Source organism: Podarcis erhardii (genome assembly GCF_964252035.2).
Source record: "Podarcis erhardii genome assembly, chromosome: 3".
In the NCBI taxonomy this organism is placed as follows: Eukaryota; Metazoa; Chordata; class Lepidosauria; order Squamata; family Lacertidae; genus Podarcis; species Podarcis erhardii.
Window position 1 is genome coordinate 8,873,768 of NC_138507.1, and position 21,181 is coordinate 8,894,948.

A 21,181-nucleotide genomic window follows, 5' to 3' on the forward strand; every position below is an offset into this window, starting at 1 on the left:
AGGCTGACTGAACCCTTCAGTTCAGTCCAGTTCTGGCCTGGCCTGTGAATAAACAAGAGCTGTTTGAAGAATCGCTGTGTCGTCTGATATGTTCACCCACAACTTAACAAAACTAGATAGATAAGGGGTCTGAGATGAATTGCAGACAAGTAATACGGTCACCCCCCTTTTAGGATTGGTGTCCTGCTGAATCCATGGCTGCCGCTTAGACTGAAATAACGGAGATGGGCGACAGAGCTTTTCACACACGGTATCTTCTCTGGGAAGCCTTTGGCTAGTTTGCAGATATGGATCTTGCGAAAATCATTCACATAATTACAACCTTGGTGATAGACACTTGCAATGTGGTCTACATGATCTGCCCTTCGGGACTGCTCAGAGCCCAGGCTTGGCACAAAATGCAGCTGTCTGCCCGACAACAGCATTATATAAGCACAGCTATATTTTTACTGACTTCCTGTAACCTTCTGTGCACCATTCAAGGTGCTGTCATTATCCCACAAAGCCCTCAAACACAGGGCTAAATATTTAAGATCTCTAGATGTCAGTGTAATATTATTAGGATTTGTCCAGCCCTAGAGGGACGTTTTCTAACTTTCCTATGAGGAAAAAGCTCATTTTTAATTGCATGAACTGCCAACAAACCAAGGTCAAATTTTATTAAGGTCCTAGTCACCTAATGATTTCATATTCTCATACCTCCATATTTGTCTCTTCTGAATGTATTACAACTGTCACTAGCTGCAAAAAAAGAGAAAAGGAAAAAAGAATGCACAGGAGAGGAAAAAATGGCTGTTTCTTCTTCACAGTGATTAATACTAATATATATACAACACATATTAACATAATTGTAACAGTGATGCCTTGATTTGGTGATAATGTTATTATTAATTTAATTGCTTTTAAAACGTCAGTTTTATTGTTTGTTTTTCTCATCTCTTTTTATTGATTTTTAAAATTCTTGATTCTGACTTTTATTTACTGTGTTTTATATACACAGCAAGCATCCTTCCTAACAAAAGTGACTTAGCAAAGCAGGGAGCAAAAATCTTGCAAGTAGCATCTCCCCAAACTTGAAGCTCACCCTTGAAACATACAAAAATTACAGACTATCAATTGTTTGAAACAGCAACCTCCTGCAGTTTTTCTCTCCTTTTCTTACTAGGGTTTAATTTGAGCCAAGATTGCCTATAAACTGAGTTTAACAGTGGGTTTTTTCCCCAGGGTTCAACTCTGAAACAATTATGTGGTGACAGTAGTGTGCCTGTTAGGAGGGTGGCCAGAATATCTTATTTCCAATGGTGTTTTATCTTATAAAAGTTGTCTCCTACTCCAGAATACCTCAGTTCTATGAAACATAATTAGCTAATTTGGAGTGAGTTTTTACCCCTACAACTGCAGCATCTCTCACAAAACTGCAATTATCAATTTCAGAAATACAGGCCTAACTAAGGGTGGCGCTGTGGTCTAAACCACTGAGCCCCTTGGGCCTGCTGATCAGAAGGTCGGCGGTTCAAATCCCTGCGATGGGGTGAGCTCCTTTTGCTCGGTCCCAGCTCCTGCCAACCTAGCAGTTCGAAAACACACCAAAAAAAGTGCAAGTAGATAAATAGGTACCGCTCCGGCGGGAAGGTAAACAGCGTTTCTGTGTGCTGCTCTGGTTCGCCAGAAGCAGCTTAGTCATGCTGGCCACATGACCCGGAAGCTGTCTGTGGACAAACGCTGGCTCCTTAGCCTGTAAAGCGAGATGAGCACCACAACTTAACTGTCAGGGGTCCTTTACCTTTTTTTACCATCTAGTATACATGCAGCAGCATTCTTTGCTTATTAAAAATAATAATTAATTTTAATTATTCTCCGGAGACAAGGTGGCCAAGTCAAGTGGACTACACTCTGCTGCTCAAAAAAAATGAGCCTTGTTCCCCTTGAAATGCTGCCTACCCACTCTTCCACATTATTCTGAAACGCCCTTCTCTAGTTTAGTGCCATCCAGATATTTTGTGCTACAAAACCCGCCCCACATAATCCCAGATAATCTGCCATTCAGGCTAGGTGTGATGGCAGTGGATGCATCTGGAAGGCTGGCACAGAACCTCATAAGAGCATAAAACAAGCCTGCAGGAGCAGGCCAGTAAATGGCCCTTCTATTATTATTATTACCGTATTATTATTATTATTATTATTATTATTATTATTATTATTTTCAATTTTTTAGTTAATTTTCCAAATTTATAACAAAAACAACACGACACAAAAAAATATAAAAAGAAAACAAACATATAAAATTTCTTCCAATCAGAATCCAAATTAATTTCCATTATTAAATGACTTCCTTGAATCCTTCCTAACTGATTTTCATTAAGTCTCATTTTAGCAATTTTCCAATATTCACTTTCTAATATAATTAACTAGTTCAAATTACTAACTTCCTTTCTTTTCATCATAATCTCAATCCATAGTATTATACAATTCAACATACTTTAATCCTAAAACAATTTAATACTTGCAGGTATTTCCACTTATATTATATTATAATATTTAGCTAGATATTCCTTAAATTTCTTCCAATCTTCTTGATATTTCTCCTCTTTCTGATTGCAGATTCTTCCAGTAAGGTCAGCCAACTCCAAAAAGTCCAATATCTTCATGTGCCCATCTTCTCAGTAGCCCACCAGATGCCTGTGGGAAACGCTGCAAGCGAAACACAAACACAAGCGTGGTTTCCAGCAACTGGTATCCGAAAGCACTGTTGCCTCCAACTGTGGAGGCAGACAAGTGTTAAGTTGTGGGTGAACATATCAGACGACACAGCGATTCTTCAAACAGCTCTTGTTTATTCACAGGCCAGAACAGAACTGAACTGAAGGGTTCAGCCAACCTGCTTATATAGAGCTCCACTACAATGCAACAGTAACAATTTTCTGTAACTATCCAATCACTGAACGTCACTTTCAGTTCCTTATTTGCATATGTGGACCTGAGTGAAAACTATCTACAGTATCCCCCTGCTGGCCAGGGTGAGAACTTCAGTACATAACAACCACCATGGTTTTGTAGCCATTGATAGCCCTCGTCACAATGAATTTGTCTAATCCTCTTTTAAAGCGGATTCACTGCCTCCTGAACTATGCACTGCACAAATATGTATTTTATCTGTCCTGAACATTCAGCTTCATTGAATGTGCATGAGATCTAGTGTGATGAGGGCTCAATTTCAAGCCACAGAAAAGTACTTGCCACCAGATCTCTACTCAGAAGAGTGAGCTCAGCAGGCCTCCTCACAAAGCTGATTTGAGGACTTAACTCATGAGCAGTTCTGATGCTCTGTGGGTATGCACCCTTGGGATATATTTTTTAAATGCACAGGCTACAATCCTAACCTAGCTCCTGCCCACCTAGCAGTTCGAAAGCACTTCAAAGTGCAAGTAGATAAATAGGTACCACTCCGGTGGGAAGGTAAATGGTGTTTCCGTGCGCTGCTCTGGTTCGCCAGAAGTGGCTTAGTCATGCTGGCCACATGACCCGGAAGCTGTACGCCGGCTCCCTCAGCCAATAAAGCGAGATGAGCGCCGCAACCCCAGAGTCAGTCATGACTGGACCTAATGGTCAGGGGTCCCTGTACCTTTACCTTACAATCCTAAACATACTTGCATGGCAGCAGATTACGTAGAAATAAATGGGTGCTTTGAGTAATCACTGCCTGCAAGTCATGCAGGTCCCGTTGGGAAAATATCTGGGCACCTAAAACGTGTATTTCTGAGGTCAACTGCTGTACTTGAATATCAGGTTGCTCTTTATCTCTCTGCTTTCATGACTTCCATTGATATGTTCAGCTTATTTGCCTCCCTGCCCCCACTTGCTGCCACTACATCAGCTGATAGATACTGGAGCTGGAAAGCCTGTCCCTAGAGAATAATCTTTGCACATTTCATAAGGAGTGAGAGTACTGTTGTGGTATCAAAGCTGAACTTGACTTTTGCCCCACATAAAATTCTTATTTTTGTGAACTGCCTCATTTCTCCTGTTCTGTCATTGCATATCTTGCTCTGTTAAATAGACCAACATGGACTAAATCAAATTGCATTGCAGCCCAAATATTCAGATGTATTTTAAATTGTTTTTCTGTGTGTGAGAAATGGATCTCAATGACTTAAGGTTTCAAAAGCCCTCAGCCCCAAATGAATGCAGACCTTTATAGCTCAGTTCTGGAGACTTCCATAATCTCATTATATAAAGGAGTGGGGAACCTTTGTCCCTCCAGATGTTATTGAATTACAACTTCCACCAGCCCTAACAAGTCCCATGAGCAAAAGTAAGCTCCACTAAACACACTTTAAAAAGATGCTTTCCTTGCATCATTTAATTTTTCATTTCCCATTGTCTCAAGTAGCTCATGCTAGGCACGTAAAGCACTTAGTTATTTCAGGGCCAACTGAAATAACTTCCGAGCGTTGAAGTTTACTCCAACAGTACCAGCAACAAAAACTCTTTATTGACAAGCAGCTGCTAAATTAAGGTTAAAATTACCACTGGAAGCACTCCTACTATTAGTGCAACGTGAGTTCTTGTGAATATTTCAGTGTCTAAATGTCAGAAGGCTTCATCGATCCAACTCCCCAAACCTCATCACAAAACTGAAATGTTGCCAAGGTAGCTGAAGTATATCTAACACAGACTGAGCTGGCCGATTCGCAGTAGAGGGATCCAATCTGTCTGATCCCAAAGAGAGTGCCAAACCTGTTTTAATTCTTAGCTATGAGCTGCGTTTAGATTCTAAAAGAGTCTAAAATAACCTTCCAGATTCCATATCCACAAAATAAAAAAAGTCAAATAAATAAAGTCCCCTGCCTTTTTTCTGTTCAAAAGAAAACCATTCTTTAACTGGAGCACAAACAAAGACATTGCAGATAGATAAAAAATGTGCAGAATAAGCTGCAATGACCTGATCTTGCTGAAAACTACAGTAAGCCAATTTATTTATTTAAAAAGATCAGCAAAGTAACAGCAGGAGGTGTTAATCCACTGGGGGCATGCCAAGACTGAAAGCTACTGGATACGCTAGGTCAGATTGGTTCACCAATGGAGCTAAATTTAAAGTCTTGGGAATTTAAAAAATAAAAATCAGAAAAAGTGGCATGTCAATTAACCCTTTAAACTGAAAGCAAAATGTGAGCTATTTATTTGTTACAAAGGTGTCTGCAAACTTGACATGAATGCTGGCAGCATCAACCCCGTGTTAATAATAATAATATAATTTATTATTTGTACCCCGCCACTCTGGGCGGCTTCCAACAAAGATGAAAAATACACTAAAATGTCACATATTAAAAACTCCCTTGAACAGGGCTGTCTTCAGATGTCTTCTGAATGTCAGGTAGTTGTTTATCGCTTTGACATCTGATGGGAGGGCATTCCACAGGGCGGGCGCCACTACCGAGAAGGCCCTCTGCCTGGTTCCCTGTAACTTGGCCTCTCGCAGTGAGGGAACCGCCAGAAGGCCCTCGGAGCTGGACCTCAGTGTCCGGGCAGAACGATGGGGGAGGAGACGCTCCTTCAGATATACTGGACCAAGGCCGTTTAGGGCTTTAAAGGTCAGCACCAACATTTTGAATTGTGCTCGGAAACGTACTGGGAGCCAATGTAGGTCTTTCAAGACCGGTGTTACCTGGTCTCGGCGGCCGCTCCCAGTCACCAGTCTAGCTGCCGCATTCTGTTTTTTTTTTAAGAATATTTATTAAGATTTTACAAAGTCATAAATACAAAAATACAAAGTAAAAGAAAAAAAGAAAAAATGCTGCCGCATTCTGGATTAGTTGTAGTTTCCAGGTTACCTTCAAAGGTAGCCCCACGTAGAGCGCATTGCAGTAGTCCAAGCGGGAGATAACCAGAGCATGCACCACTCTGGCGAGACAGCCTGCAGGCAGATAGGGTCTCAGCCTGCGTACCAGATGGAGCTGGTAAACAGCTGCCCTGGATACAGATTTGACCTGTGCTTCCATGGACAGCTGTGAGTCCAAAATGACTCCCAGGCTGCGCACCTGGTCCTTCAGGGGCACAGTTACCCCATTCAGGACCAGGGAATCCTCCACACCTGCCCGCCCCCTGTCCCCCCAAAACAGTACTTCTGTCTTGTCAGGATTCAACCTCAATCCATTAGCCGCCATCCATCCTCCAACCGCCTCCAGGCACTCACACAGGACCTTCACTGCCTTCACTGGTTCTGATTTGAAAGAGAGGTAGAGCTGGGTATCATCTGCATATTGATGGACACCCAGTCCAAACCCCCTGATGATCTCTCCCAGCGGCTTCATATAGATGTTAAAAAGCATGGGGGAGAGGACAGAACCCTAAGGCACCCCACAAGTGAGGGCCCAGGGGTCTGAACACTCATCACCCACCACCACTTTCTGAACACGGCCCAGGAGGAAGGAGCGAAACCACTGTATAACAGTGCCCTCAGCTCCCAGCCCCTCTAGACGGTCCAGAAGGATGTTATGGTCGATGGTATCAAAGGCCGCTGAGAGATCCAGCAGAACTAGGAAACAGCTCTTATCTTTGTCCCTAGCCCGCAACCAATCCCTTGCAGGTGATCGCAGTGCCTGGAGATAGACAATCGGGTCGTGTATCCACAGCAGTGACCACAGAAGGAATGACTGCTGGGAGGAATGCAGAGAGAAGGAACGCCGTGGTGCACCTGTAGCAGCAAAACTGAACGCCTTCATCTGCCCCACCTGCAATGAAACATGTCTCTCCCCTATCGGTCTCTACAGCCACAGCAGGCGCTGCAACCTTCCAACAGCTTGACTTCAGCCCCAAAGGCGCATTCCCGAGACGGACGGATGCCAACAACCTTGTGCCTCTAGTGTTCAAGGCATGTTGCCAAAAGCTGGGCTCAAAAACAGTATACTGTGAAAAGTCCCACACAGCTATTTGTATAGGTGCAAGTGTACAAGACCCGAATGAATTGTGAGGGTTGATTCCCCGTTACTGTAGGCATTCCAGATGGAGTCAGTGCCAAATGCCAGGCATTCACTAGGTCTGGGACATCAGCCAGCGGAGGCTGAACCAAGCAGCTCTAGTTCATTCCTGTTTGGGATTTACCCATCTTCTAAGAGAAGATGGTGGCACAGAAACTACTTAAATAATAGCCAGTGCTGTCCAGCCTTAAAAGAACTGATGAGCTCAGTCCACAGCTGGGGGAAAACCCCTGCTTTCTTGCAAGTACAGTGGTACCTCGGGTTAAGTACTTAATTTGTTCCGGAGGTCCGTTCTTAACCTGAAACTGTTCTTAACCTGAAGCACCACTTTAGCTAATGGGACCTCCTGCTGCTGCCGCACCGCTGGAGCACAATTTTTGTTCTCAACCTGAAGCAAAGTTCTTAACCTGAAGCACTATTTCAGGGTTAGCGAAGTCTGTAACCTGAAGCATATGTAACCCGAGGTACCACTGTGATTAACAGTTTAATGTTCCTAATCTTTGTGTCTGGCTAGATGTCTGTATTTTTACACATAGCCCAACATAGCTGCTACTGTATTCCCCTTATGAATAAAGTGTTACCTCAATCACATGTTATCCTTTACATAGTACTGTCAACACCTGACCAATGCCATCATATGAAATCTGACCTGCCACAGTATGAATTAGGTAATGTGGTAGTCTTGCTGTTGCATGGCCCCCCCTGCAATCTATTATCTTTTCTACAAAATCAAACAGCAAACAAAAATTAAAACCAAAGATTATAATGTTTTTGGCAAAATCAGTAGTATGGAACTCTACTCCTACTGACTGCTAAACCAAAACAAAAAGGACAAACTACTGATGCTTCAATTACATGCCTTAGGGAATTGCCCTTCAGTAGCTCCTATTTAGCACCTAACGGTAATACCAGTAATTTAATATTTTTTTTAAAAGAAATCTTCCCTTTAAGGCAAACTGGGTGATAACAAAGTCAAGAATCCCACTGAACATTAGTGAGTGGCAGCTGGATATGTTCAAATTAGACTACATGAGAGGGTCTTCAAACACTACAAATGTTTTTGAATGTATCCTGAAACATACAAGTACAAGTGGTTAGCAGGCTAATACAATTCAGTACTTCATCTATTTTCTCTCTCTTCTATTCTTTTTTAAATCTTCTGTTGTACGGTTGCAGAAAAACAAGAAATCCAGTCAGTGTATTTCAGAGAAGTGATTTATTTTGCTTTTGGAAAGTTAAGAACTTGCTATACAAATACACACACAGCACTAAGTTTCATAGTTGAGTTTTCAAACTGAAAAGTTTACCTATCACTTAACATCACAGAGAACAATAATTGGTTCCCACAATACCCACATAAACAGGTTAAGTTTACAAGGACAACAGCAAAGGATATATACCAATCCTAGAGTTGGCAGTGCATAATCCCAGGGAGAAAACATTGTACTTTAGTGTTTGGAAAATAAATGTTCTTTACAAAAGAAGCACCAGTTTAAGGAGATAAAAGAACTAACAACTGTATGTTTTTAAAAGATCATGCAGAAAGGGCCAAAGAGAAGCTGTAAAGATTGGTGCAGTCTTATGCATGGAACTCAGAAGTTCCAGAGAGTTCAGTAAGGCTAGCAACGGTGTTTAGGATTGCAGCCTGCAGCACAATCCTGGAATATGTGATACAAATGCCCTGAAGCATGTACACAAGAGTCTTTCCCTCGCCACTGAGTATCTAGCACAGACGTGGGTTACCTCTGGCCCCATCAGGTGCAATAGGGGTCCTAATTTATTCCTGGTTCCACTGGCTAGAGCTCCTATCCAACCCTTGCTGCAAATTCAGCACTGAATTCAAGACCCATTTGGGGGAGAAATCTTTGCAGCTAAGGCGTAAGATTCCAGCTGCATCTGCAAAGACTCCACCCTCTGCAGCCTCATCCCAGGGCTGGGAAAGAAGAGTGTGGCTTTGAGAAGATATACCACGTGGCAGCCTTTTCATTGTTTGAAGCTATTTGTTTTTCTCTTCCATTTGTTGCCACTTCCCTTTGAAAATGTTTCTAAACAGCTAAAGTGGGAAAATGATAGACAGCCTTGAATGGCATGTGCTAGCTTAGAAATGAGCTCCTGCAATTCTTTACTCACTTACCTTCACATCTTTTGAACTCAGTGTGACCTACTTCTGAGTAGACATGTACATGGCTGCAATGGTAACCTCATAGTCCCACCCACACCAGGAACAACATATTAAAGTATCATAAATACATAGTTATTGAATTACTACACTATGTAGTAGTGATTTTATTAAAACCCACAGATGCTTTAAAGATCATTGGGGTCTTGACTGCCTTTCATATCCAGATGAAAAAGATGGTACCTTATGCTTAAATATACAGAATCCAATGCAGTAGTCTTTGTCCACCTAAAGATGTACAGTAATTCATACATCCAGCATTGGTCCCATTGGACAGAATTGAAGTAGGGAAAGTTGGCATTTAGAGGTGAATATCTCACTTAAATTACAGGCAGAGTAATTTCTTGGTGGAAAAACTTAGAAGTTCATTTTTTATTTCAAAACATCAAAGAGTAAGATTAGAACCAAGTGACTTAAGGGAATGCATCTACGGTTATTTCAAATCCTTTTTGTTCTTTCTCCCAAGCACTTTTGCTATGTAACTTTCCTGTTGTTTTTGTATCTTGAATTCAGATGCTTGCTTCCTGCAAAACAAAACAACAAAAACCAAAACAACAACAAAAACCAGAAAGCACATTGTAAGAACATTTGCCATGCAATTTTCTTTGTGAAAATAGACATCTAAGTACTTACGGCACGTGTGAAATATCAGTGGAAAAAATGCAACACTATTATGTGTGTGCCGACTCCTGAACAATCATTTCAATATACAACCAATCGCTAAAGAAAAACAGAATGTTGGACTTCCTATGATAATTTCACCGGGTGGTATTCAACGAAATTTATTTATAGTAGACCCACTGAAATTAATGGACTGATGGATTAATGTTCATTAATTTCAATGAATCTACTCTGAGTAAAACTTAGCTCGATACAGTGGTGCCTCGCAAGACGAAATTAATCCGTTCCACGAGTCTCTTCGTCTAGCGGTTTTTTCGTCTTGCAAAGCACGGCTATTAGCGGCTATTAGCGGCTTAAAGAAAAAGGAAAAAAAACTCGCAAGAACTCGCAAGACGTTTCGTCTTGCGAAGCAAGCCCATAGGGAAATTCGTCTTGCGGAACTCAAAAAACGGAAAACTCTTTCGTCTAGCGAGTTTTTCGTCTTGCGAGGCATTCGTCTTGCGGGGCACCACTGTACCACCCATTCTTTGCCAATGGGTCTTTAAATGAGTTACTGCTTCCACCTACTCCATTAGAAACACATGCCTTATCAAACAGATCACTGGTTTGTATTACAGTGATGCCCCGCAAGACGAATGCCTCGCAAGACGAAAAACTCACTAGATGAAAGAGTCTTCCGTTTTTTGAGTCGTTCCGCAAGATGAATTTCCCTATGGGCTTGCTTCGCAAGACGAAACGTCTTGCGAGTTCTTGCGAGTTTTTTTTCTTTTTCTTAAAGCTGCTAAGCCGTTAATAGCCGCTAAGCCGCTAATAGCCGTGCTTCGCAAGACGAAAAAACCGCTAGACGAAGAGACTCGCAGAACGGATTAATTTCGTCTTGCGAGGCACCACTATCTATCAGCATTTACCACAGCTACGGTACTTAGCAACCACTAGCAGCACCGTAACCCAGAAAGGATAGTACAGTTAAGAAAGCAGGAAAATACCCCAGGGGAGGAAACCAACAAAGCTGGTTTATGAAGTTGGTTTATTTCTACAAACTACAGTTTAGAGTTCAGACATAATGCTAAACTGCCATTAATTGTTTTTTTAAAAAATGGATGTGAAAGCTTACGCACAAACAAAAAAGGAGGGGATGCCACAAGTATGAAACAAGTTTGAGGATAACTGTAAAAATAGCTATTTAGACAGTGGTTCCAAAGGAAGGGTGTAAATGTCTCAGTGAGAAGTATTCTCTATTTCACACCACACCCTGAGATCTGAGGAAGTGTCAGGTGGAGGAAAATTGTGATTACAAATGAAAAGAAATACTTAAATCCTACAGCCTTTAAATGTATCTGTTGGAAGGAGGGTATTGTTTTGTTTTCTTTTAATTATTTACTTGTGTTTTATCTTGTATTGTATTCTGTGAACCGCCCTGGAATCTCTTGAAGGGCAATATATAAATTTAATAATAGTAATAGTAATAAAAGGGAAATAGTTAACTCAGTTACCTACGTATTTTCAAAGAATCTACTAAAAGTGTCTTAGATAAAAATATATACTTACTTTAATGTTTGCTTCTGGTTGTTGATGAAGTTCTGCAGTTCCCTGATCTCATTTTCTTTGTAGTTCAGAACGTCTTCCTGTTTTTGAATATGGGTCTCAATTTCTGTAGGAGGAATTTGGAAATCACTGATTTGTGCTTTTGCTTTCCAAATATCAAAATCAAAGGGCACAAAACAAAGTTAATGTACACAGAATTCCCGGCAAAGTCTCAAACTGTATTACCCTGGTTTGGTTATAATCAACCCAAATAGGTAGTGCTGTAGGTACTAAATGCTCTAGAAACTGAATTCTGTGCCCAGGATAAAAAAAAAAAAAATAATAGACATATTTATTTATTTTCTTACATTTATATCCTGCCTTTCTTCCAGCATGAAACCCAAGGCAGTTTAAGTGCCAGAGGGTAATCACCCATCTAGGCACTAATCAGATCCAGACCTAATGAGGGGCCCATGACATTGACAGAATACACAAGGTGCAGACTTCCGGGTCGGCGCCATCGCCGAATGGCGGACTCCCTCCGAGCTCCGGAGGGAGCCTGCACGGCAGGGGCTGGGTCCTACCGCACCGGCGATGCGGGGACCCTTAAAAACCACGGCCACGGGGGCCGTGGACATGGAGACTCGGCTGACACCGTCAGCGCCCTCCCGACTCGTGAAGGAGCCTTTTTAAAGGCTACGGATCGGGTGCCGGGGAGAAGCGTGGTGTTTTGAGTCCTCTGCTATCCCTGCCGTGCGAAGCCGCATGCCATTCGGCGGAGAGCGCTGGCTTCTTCCTTTGAAAATTCGGACCTAAAAGAACAACCTGTAAGTAATTGGAACTTGGACTAAAAAGAGGGACAAAAATTTTAAAAATTTCGGAGCGAGCGGGGGAGGCGCAAAAAAGGAAGTCAGCCACCCCCTCCATTGTAGAAGGGTCAAAGCAAAGGATCTGATAACTAAGATCGGAGTAATATCATTTTGGCAAGTTTTTAACCTCACGAGTGAAGAATATGAGATTGAGCTGGAGGAGGAAAGTAGAATTCGGACTTAAAAACAACCCCCCCTGGAACCCCGGGAGCGATCGATGACGGAGTTTGGAGAGGAGAAAGGCAAGTTTTGACAGCTGTCAAAGAGCTGTCAAAGCGGAAAATAAGATAGAGACTATGTTACAAGGACTTTGCTGGTTATATTTGTTATAAATTGGATACAAATTGTTTTAAATATGGATTACAAAGTTACTAGGGCTAATGGATGCGATTTGGAAGAGAACTCAGTTTTTGCAATCCACCTAGAGGAGCCGAGGGATATTACAAGTTTTAGCTGGAAATTGGAACTGAACTGTTTATCTCCTGGGAAACTGCAGAAATGGAACATTATTATGACTACAGAGGCCACTACACCGAAGAAGACAATGGAATCATCTGTTGTGGAATGAAAGGAACTTGACGTAATGTTTTGTTTCTGAATAACAAGCCTCTGTAAAGGAACTAACTTTTGGAATTAGGACATTTGTGCAGGAAAACAGGGACAGAAAGAAATAGAAAGAGGAGTCTGATCAATAAGAACAACAAAATAACAAGAATTGGACCAAGTCAAAAGTGGGGACATTTGGGACATCCAGATTTGACAAGCTTAAGGATTATAATTTGGAGTTTTTCACTCCTGGATATAAAAATCTGGATGGAAAAAATGGGCCTCTCTTTGAGACAGAATCCTTCCATGATTGGACATTCGAAATTAAAGAGGACTGGCAAAGGACTATGATTTAGAGAGACGTGGAAATATCGGACATTGAGGAACATTGGGAACGCAACCGGGAAAAGGGGGGGTGGGAAATGTGGAATCCTTAAAGGCGTAAACTATGTTTTATTTAGGCTATATACATCTATATGGTATTCTAAAGTGGGGAACTCGTGGTGGGAATAAGCCGATTTTAGGGGAATGGAAAATAATGTTGTTGTTTTTTTTAAAAAAAAAAAATTGGGTTAAGGATAACAAGTTTGAATTGAGGAGAAGAACTTGTTGAGATCATTTGAGAGATTTGGAATACAAGGGGGGGAGGGAAGGGGAAGTCCTAAAAGGATGTAATTGGAAAAAGATTTGAAATTGGATGTTTTATTAATTTGTAATTAATTGGAAAATTTTAATAAATATTATTAAAAAAAAAAAAAAAGAATACACAAGGTGCAAAGAAAGTGGAGGAAAATGCATCTATGCCCCTGAGCGCAGGACAATAGGGAGCTGCTGCCAAACATATCTGTATCTGTATCCGTATCTATACAGTGGTACCTTGGGTTACATACGCTTCAGGTTACATACGCTTCAGGTTAGAGACTCCGCCAACCCAGAAATAGTACCTCGGGTTAAGAACTTTGCTTCAGGCTGAGAACAGAAATCGTGCTCCGGCAGTGCCGCGGCAGCAGGAGGCCCCATTAGCTAAGGTGGTGCTCCAGGTTAAGAACAGTTTCAGGTTAAGAACGGACCTCCGGAACGAATTAAGTACGTAACCAGAGGTACTACTGTATCTATCTATCTATAGTGTACCTGTTTTCAAGTGCCTGCTTGCCAACATTTTTAAGTATACATTTTTACTTGAGGAATTAGGCTTTTAGGCATTCCTTTTAAGAAGAAGAAGAGGAGTTTGGATTTGATATCCTGCTTTATCACTACCCGAAGGAGTCTCAAAGCGGCTAACATTTTCCTTTCCCTTCCTCCCCCACAACAAACACTCTGTGAGGTGAGTGGGGCTGAGAGACTTCAGAGAATTGTGACTGGCCCAAGGTCACCCAGCAGCTGCATGTGGAGGAGCGGGGAAGCAAACCCGGTTCACCAGATTACGAGTCTATCGCTCTTAACCACTACACCACACTGGCTAAGTGCCTAAAAGGGTTAATTTCTCAAGTAATCCTCAGTCTGAGACGATAAAATAATCGAGTGAATTTACCAGCGCATTTGCTCAACAGCTTGTCTTTTTGGATCGATTCCTTCCGCACTTTGCTTTTTACCCGAGAAAGTCTACAACAGAAGGAATATTATTTTAGTCACACATGTCAATACCTTTAAATACAGCTGGAATAAGTAGTTCAAATGTTACAGATAGGTAGCCGTGTTGGTCTGCCATGGTCAAAACAAAATAAAAAAATTCCTTCCAGTAGCACCTTAAAGACCAACTGAGTTAGTTCTAGGTATGAGCTTTCGTGTGCATGCACACTTCTTCAGGTATCTGAAGAAGTGTGCATGCACACGAAAGCTCATACCTAGAACTAACTCAGTTGGTCTTTAAGGTGCTACTGGAAGGAATTTTTTTATTTAGTTCAAATGTTGTTATCGGTCAGATAAGATGATCAGGATGCCCCTTATGCACCTTTGGAAACTTGACCTTTCTAATTATGGAGCTGACTGATCTGTAGAACAGTGCTAGTTAGGCTACAGATTTAAGTGTGTACGTTGCACTGATCCCCTTTAAGCTTCCTGTTATGTTGTTGCAGTGACTTGAAAAGATCTACATACACCACTTCACAGGATCCAAACTTTCTCTTTTATACTGAACTCACTCTCAGAGTGTGGATCCGTTCCTTGTATAACCAAAACACCACAGAAATAACCATCCACACACATGAGGCTTGAGGGAGTACTAACATTTACAGAAGTAAAAATAGATAGCCAGCCCTAAGGGGGGAAACCCCAAACAGTACAATGTGGACTGAATATTCTCATGTTGGTCTGCCATAGTCGAAACAAAATGTAAAAAAAAATCCTTCCAGTAGCATGCACATGAAAGCTCATACCAATAACAAACGTAGTTGGTCTCTAAGGTGCTACTGGAAGGAATTTTTATTTTATTTTGAATATTCTCAGTGAGCACAGAATGCTGATGGGTAGGGTGGTGGGAATAAAAAAACGGGAACTGAACGAAACATCATGGTAGAGGACACTGCTTTAGGGCTAGCACGCAGTATGACTGCAATTCTAAGCATGTTTACAAGGGCGTAATTACGAGAAAACATGCTTAGCATTGCAGCAAACAAGCCTCTTAGCTTGGAAAATTCTGGCACGCCCAACAATACTAGCCCTACTTCCAGCTCAGTCAGGCTACTGGCTCATGTAACCTGCTGCTGTATACTCTGGTCTTATCCAGCAGTTGCTAAATCTTAGCACCTGCTTATAATGGAGAATGAAGACTCAGGGAGCAGCTGGTCAGTTGTTAAAACAGGTGCTAGGATACAGATTTCTCGTTCCTTCCAGCCTCTGAACTGCCCGAAGTGGTCAAGAGCAGAGATAGAGCTGCTACTGTTCCTTTCTTGCACGTGCATGGCTGTTCAGAGGTTGGGGGAGAGGCAGCTGCTGGTCCCTTGGGAAGTGGCTAGTCAGTGGTCTTCTGGGAGACTGTAACTATCAGGTCGCCAACTCCCCTTTTCAGACAACAAAACTTGAGCCTGTTCTCTTCACAGAGACTCCCACACCAATCTACAAGCATACGCAGTGTCAAAAGCTTGTTTCTCCCTCTCAAGTTGCTTTGACAGAACATCAATCTCCCCGAGGGCGAATTCCAGCTGTTCGGATTCCATAGCTAGGTTACTCTTCGTCTTTGCATGTTCTTCCTCTTCCTTCTGTAAATTAGAATACAGTTGAAAAATCTAAGTTATTAGATTGCCTAACAGGTAAACCAACATTATAAAAAAGGAAGTATTCAACTGCATCAGTAGACAAAGAAAATATGCCACAACTCTGGTGTAAAGTAAAAGGACCCCGGCTGGTTAAGTCCAGTCAAACTTTGACTATGGGCTGCGGTGCTCATCTCGCTTCAGGCCGAGGGAGCCGGTGTTTGTCCACAGACAGCTTTCTGGGTTATGTGGTCAGCATGACTAAACCGCTTCTGGCACAACGGGACACCGTGATGAGTGCCAGAGCACATGGAAACGCCGCAGCACTATCTATTTATCTACTAGCATTGGTATGTTTTTGAACTGCTAGTTTGGCAGAAGCTGGGACAGAGGAATGGAAGCTCACGCAGTTGCGCCGATTTGAACCGCTGACCTTCCGATCAGCAAGCCCAAGAGGCTCAGTGGCTTAGACCACAGCACCACTCGAGTCCCCTCACTCTCAAATATTCAGATACTAACTTCTGATAATAAAAATCGACATTGTCACAAGACATGAGCCTACAGGGGAACTTGCACAAATCTTTGAGAATGTGCAATCTCTACTGCTGCCTTGATTATGTTTAACAAAAGAAAGAGTAAAAATATCAGAAATAAATTATTAAATGAAGCCCACATACCTGCAGTTTCCTTATAATAGCCTCATATTCCACCTTGCTTACAGAGTTCTCTTTCTGCATTGCTATCTGTTAAAAGAATGTTACATTTTATAAATTGTTTGTGTAAGAGAATTACTATTTGGGGGGGGGGGAATGCTGAATGTATATTAGTTATTTTTGCAGTGTGATCCTATGCTGAGTTAGGTCAATCTATGTCTACTGATTGCAGTGGGCTTAGGCATATCTAGAGATGTGAAAGCATGCAGAAAAAAGAAAAAAATTGTGGAAAACCCACCCCACCCTATTTTTCTGTCCCCATTTTGGAAGCAACCAAACCAACAACAACAACAACAACAAACAGAAAAACGGTTGGGGGGGGGCACGGTTTCATTTTTTTGTTTTTCCAAACCTTCACCTCTCTAGGTATATCTTTATCTAGATAGGCTCACTCTGTTTTATGGCTATTGCATTACAGCTTCTGCTCATTTTACGACTAACTACAATTTTATTTACAAAAGTACTTATATGTCAGCCACTGATGCAGTTTCATAATTTTTAATCAACTGCATAGGCTTGTTGGTATAGAAAAGTCTTTAAAAGTGAGGTTGCCTGCCAAATCTCTGCTTGAAGAGTGTTCCACAGAATGGGACCAGCAACAGTAATTGCCCAACTTCTGATTGAGTTGAGCTCCTGTAGGGGTGTTCTTGGTAACTGGGCAAGGCTAGGATATAAGGGCTCAGGCAATCCTGGATCCAAGTTGTTCAGGGCTCTGTGTATCAATCCAAAATCCTTAATCTGCTCCAGTAGCATATGGGCAGCCAGTGTAGATGTTTTAACAGCAGTATCACATGCTGCTGGCCATCCAACTGCAGCAGCAGCCTAGTCGCAGCAGTCTGCCCTAGCTGGAGCTTCTACACTAGGCCTAAGGGCAGCCTTACATAGAACACATTGCAGTATTTACCTTGAGGTTCCTACAACAAGCACTACACACATATGACTGGTGTGCTTTATTTTAGATACGCGGGTGGCGCTGTGGGTTAAACCACAGTGCCTAGGACTTGCCGATCAGAAGGTCGGCGGTTCGAATCCCCGTGACGGGGTGAGCTCCCGTTCCTCGGTCCCTGCTCCTGCCCACCTAGCAGTTCGAAAGTGTGTCAAAGTGCACGTAGATAAATAGGTACTGCTCCGGCAGGAAGGTAAACGGCGTTTCTGTGCGCTGCTCTGGTTCGCCAGAAGCGGCTTAGTCATGCTGGCCACATGACCCGGAAGCTGTACGCCGGCTCCCTCAGCCAATAAAGTGAGATGAGCGCCGCAACCCCAGAGTCGGTCATGACTAGACCTAATGGTCAGGGGTCCCTTTACCTTTACCTTACATCATGTTGAGGGTCCTGGCTGAAATCTTAATTTGGCAACCACCTTAAATAAAACCAGATATATAATCTCATTGTGTTCTTGGAGGCAATTGGTTCCATTTCAGAGCCATGAAGGCGCAAATGGAATAATTAAAAACCCTGCAGGATTATACCAAATGTCCATTTAGCCTTCCGTCCGGTTTCCAACAACAGCCAGCCATATGGCGCTAGAAAACCCACATGGTCATCCCTGCCCTCCAGCAACTGGTCTTTAAAGGTATACTGCCTTTGAGGCTGGAGGTTCTATCTGGAGATACAAACACACACACTATGTTTAATTCCCTATGTTCTGCTGGATCAGACTAAAACCCCTATCTAATCCAGAATCCTGTTTTCAGCAGAAAGGGCACGAAATAAACAATCCTCCATTGTTCGCACTTCCAGAAACTGGTATTCAGCAGCCTACCTACCTACGGGACCGCCTCTCCTGATATGCCACGCGGAGGACCTTAAGGTCCACAACTGACAACATTTTGGAGGTCCCAAGCCGCAAGGTGGTTAGATTGGTCTCAACTAGGGCCAGGGCCTTTTCAGCCCTGGCCCCGACTTGGTGGAACGCTCTGTCACAAGAGACTAGGGCCCTGAAGGACTTGACATCTTTCCGCAGGGCCTGCAAGACAGAGCTGTTCCGCCTGGCCTTTGGTTTGGACTCAGTCTGACCCTTATGTTTCCCTCCCCTTATGGTTTTGATCTATGAGCTACTTTTAAAATGAGGCAGCATTTTAAACTGCATCTTAACCTGTATTTTAAATTGGTTGGGTTTTTTCCTATTATGTTTTTACTGTGATTTTACTGGTGTTAGCCGCCCTGAGCCTGGCTCTGGCCAGGGTATAAATAAAATTTATTATTATAATTATTATTAATTACTGCCTTTGAACACATAGGGTTTTATGAAACTACCATGCTTTACAGTCAATGGTGAGAAGTAGGACGTGCAGCAGTGGCAGTGTTCTTGCTCAGTTTCTAAACTACTACTACTACTATATTATTATATGATATAATTATTATTATTTACTGCCTTGAACACATAGGGTTTTATGAAATTACCATGCTTTACAGTCAATGGCGAGAAGTAGGACGTGCAGCAATGGCAGTGTTCTTGCTCAGTGTCTAAACTTCTTCTTCTTATTATTATTCTTATTATATATTATTATTAATTACTGCCTTTGAACACATAGGGTTTTATGAAACTACTATGCTTTACAGTCAATGGCGAGAAGTAGGACGTGCAGCAATGGCAGTGTTCTTGCTCAGTGTCTAAACTTCTTCTTCTTCTTCTTGTTATTATTATTATATATTATTATTAATTACTGCCTTTGAACACATAGGGTTTTATGAAACTACCATACATGGGACTGGCAGAGACGACTGGCAGAATCCGGGACCAGGGGAAAGAGACGGCGGAGGAAGATTGGAAGAAATTCAAGGGCTATCTTAGGAAACACTGTAAAATTAACGAATGTTAGAATGACATGGGTTTAGAAGTTAAGTGGTTTTCAGCGGTAATGATTAAGTAAAAAGAAAAGAAAGGTTAAAAATTAAATGGAGAATAAGGGAAAGCATTTGCCGATTGGATAAATAGAAATTGGAATAGAGAAAGGGGAGGGAAGTAAGTTACCAGAAAAAAAGAGATTGAAATTATACTTGTTTTTGTTTGTGTTTGTATTGTTGCTTTGTTGATGTGTAAAATTTAAAACTTCAATAAATATCATTTTTTTTTAAAAAAAAGAAGAAGTAGGACGTGCAGCAGCGGCAGTGTTCTTGCTCAGTGTCTAAACTAATAATAATAATAATAATAATAGGGATTTGTGTGCGCAGAGTGTTGGGTAGGCCCAGAGGCGGGTGGGCCTGCAGAGGCCTACATCCGCGAGGCTTTTTGCCAACGTTTCCCACAGGCTGCTGCCCAGCTCGGTGGCCGGCGACGGCCGAAGGGAACCAGCTCGCCCCTTCCCACGACCCTTTATCGGAGGGAGAAGAGACGGCGCGGCCGCCCGGGCGCCTCCAGCCCCACCTGCCGCCTCAGCCTCTCCAGCAAAGCCTCCTGCGTCTCGATCAGGTCTCGCAGCTGCTGGAAGGCCACGGACGACGCCATTTTGTTTTTTCCCCCCCCTCCTTCACCGGCCGTTGGAAGTGCGCGCGCTTCCCCCCCTCCGGCCAATCACGCAGCGGCGCCGAACGTGAATCACGGGAGCTTCGCCCTCGCGAGACTTCTTCGGCCGCCCCTTCCGCCCAGTCGCAGCTGAACAAGGGAGGGGCGGGGCCAGAGCTGCCTGTTCGGTCTAGAGTCCTATAGGAAGCTGCGGGCGCGCCCGCAAAGCGACTACCGTAATTCCCCTAACGCAGGCTCTGAGAGAAAAAAAACACCGTAATGCCCCTAATGCAGGCTCTGAGGGAGAAAAAACCGTAATTCCCCTAATGCAGGCTTAGAGATGGATGGACAAAGATACACAAAAAGACACACACAGAGAGTGTGTAGTGTAACGGTTTGAGCGTTGGAGAAGGACCTGTGAGACCAGGGTTCAAATCCCCACTCATCCACGAAGCTGCCATCCTGCTGATCATGTATATTCAGCCTTGTTTTTACCTTGTAATCTTTGGGGAAGGGGAAGGTGGGGGGTAGGAATTATTAAAAACAAGTCAGTCAGTTGCCAAGTTGTGTTGCTTCTCCTTTTGCAAATGTTGCAAAAAGCCACCTGGACGTTTCTGCACACTCGTACTTGAGTCTCTTGAGCGTCCCATGGACTGCAAGAAGATCAAACCTCTCCATTCTGAAGGAAATCAGCCCTGAGTGCTCACTGGAAGGACAGATCCTGAAGCTGAGGCTCCAAGACTTTGGCCACCTCATGAGAAGAGAAGACTCCCTGGTATAGACCCTGATGTTGGGAAAGATGGGGGGCAGAAGGAGAAGGGGACGACAGAGGACGAGATGGTTGGACAGGGTTCTCGAAGCTACCAGCATGAGTTTGACCAAACTGCGGGAGGCAGTGGAAGACAGGAGGGCCTGGCGTGCTCTGGTCCAGGGGGTCACGAAGAGTCAGACACGACTAAACAACAAAAACTTAAAAATCTGCTTTGTGATGAAGGGTGGTTAAAAACACACACAACCCAAATAAATAACAATGTTCTGTTATATACAGTGTTGGTTACTGCAACAATTTTCACTTTTGCTTTCCTCACTGACCTGTGACTATCCAGAACTCCAGTTC

General features: G+C 42.8%; 1 protein-coding gene across 1 annotated transcript; it reads right to left on the bottom strand.

The window, feature by feature from the left end:
• Positions 1-8,539: 8,539 nt before the first annotated feature.
• On the bottom strand, positions 8,540-20,142 carry SPATA24 (spermatogenesis associated 24). Its single transcript, XM_081856487.1, has 6 exons — positions 19,987-20,142; positions 16,585-16,650; positions 15,783-15,913; positions 14,248-14,318; positions 11,322-11,428; positions 8,540-9,676 (listed from the first exon to the last, which is right to left on the bottom strand). Exons 1-5 carry the CDS (start codon positions 20,065-20,067, stop codon positions 11,322-11,324), a joined length of 456 nt encoding a protein of 151 aa, XP_081712613.1. The 5' UTR covers positions 20,068-20,142; the 3' UTR covers positions 8,540-9,676.
• Between the last annotated feature and the right edge of the window lie 1,039 nt (positions 20,143-21,181).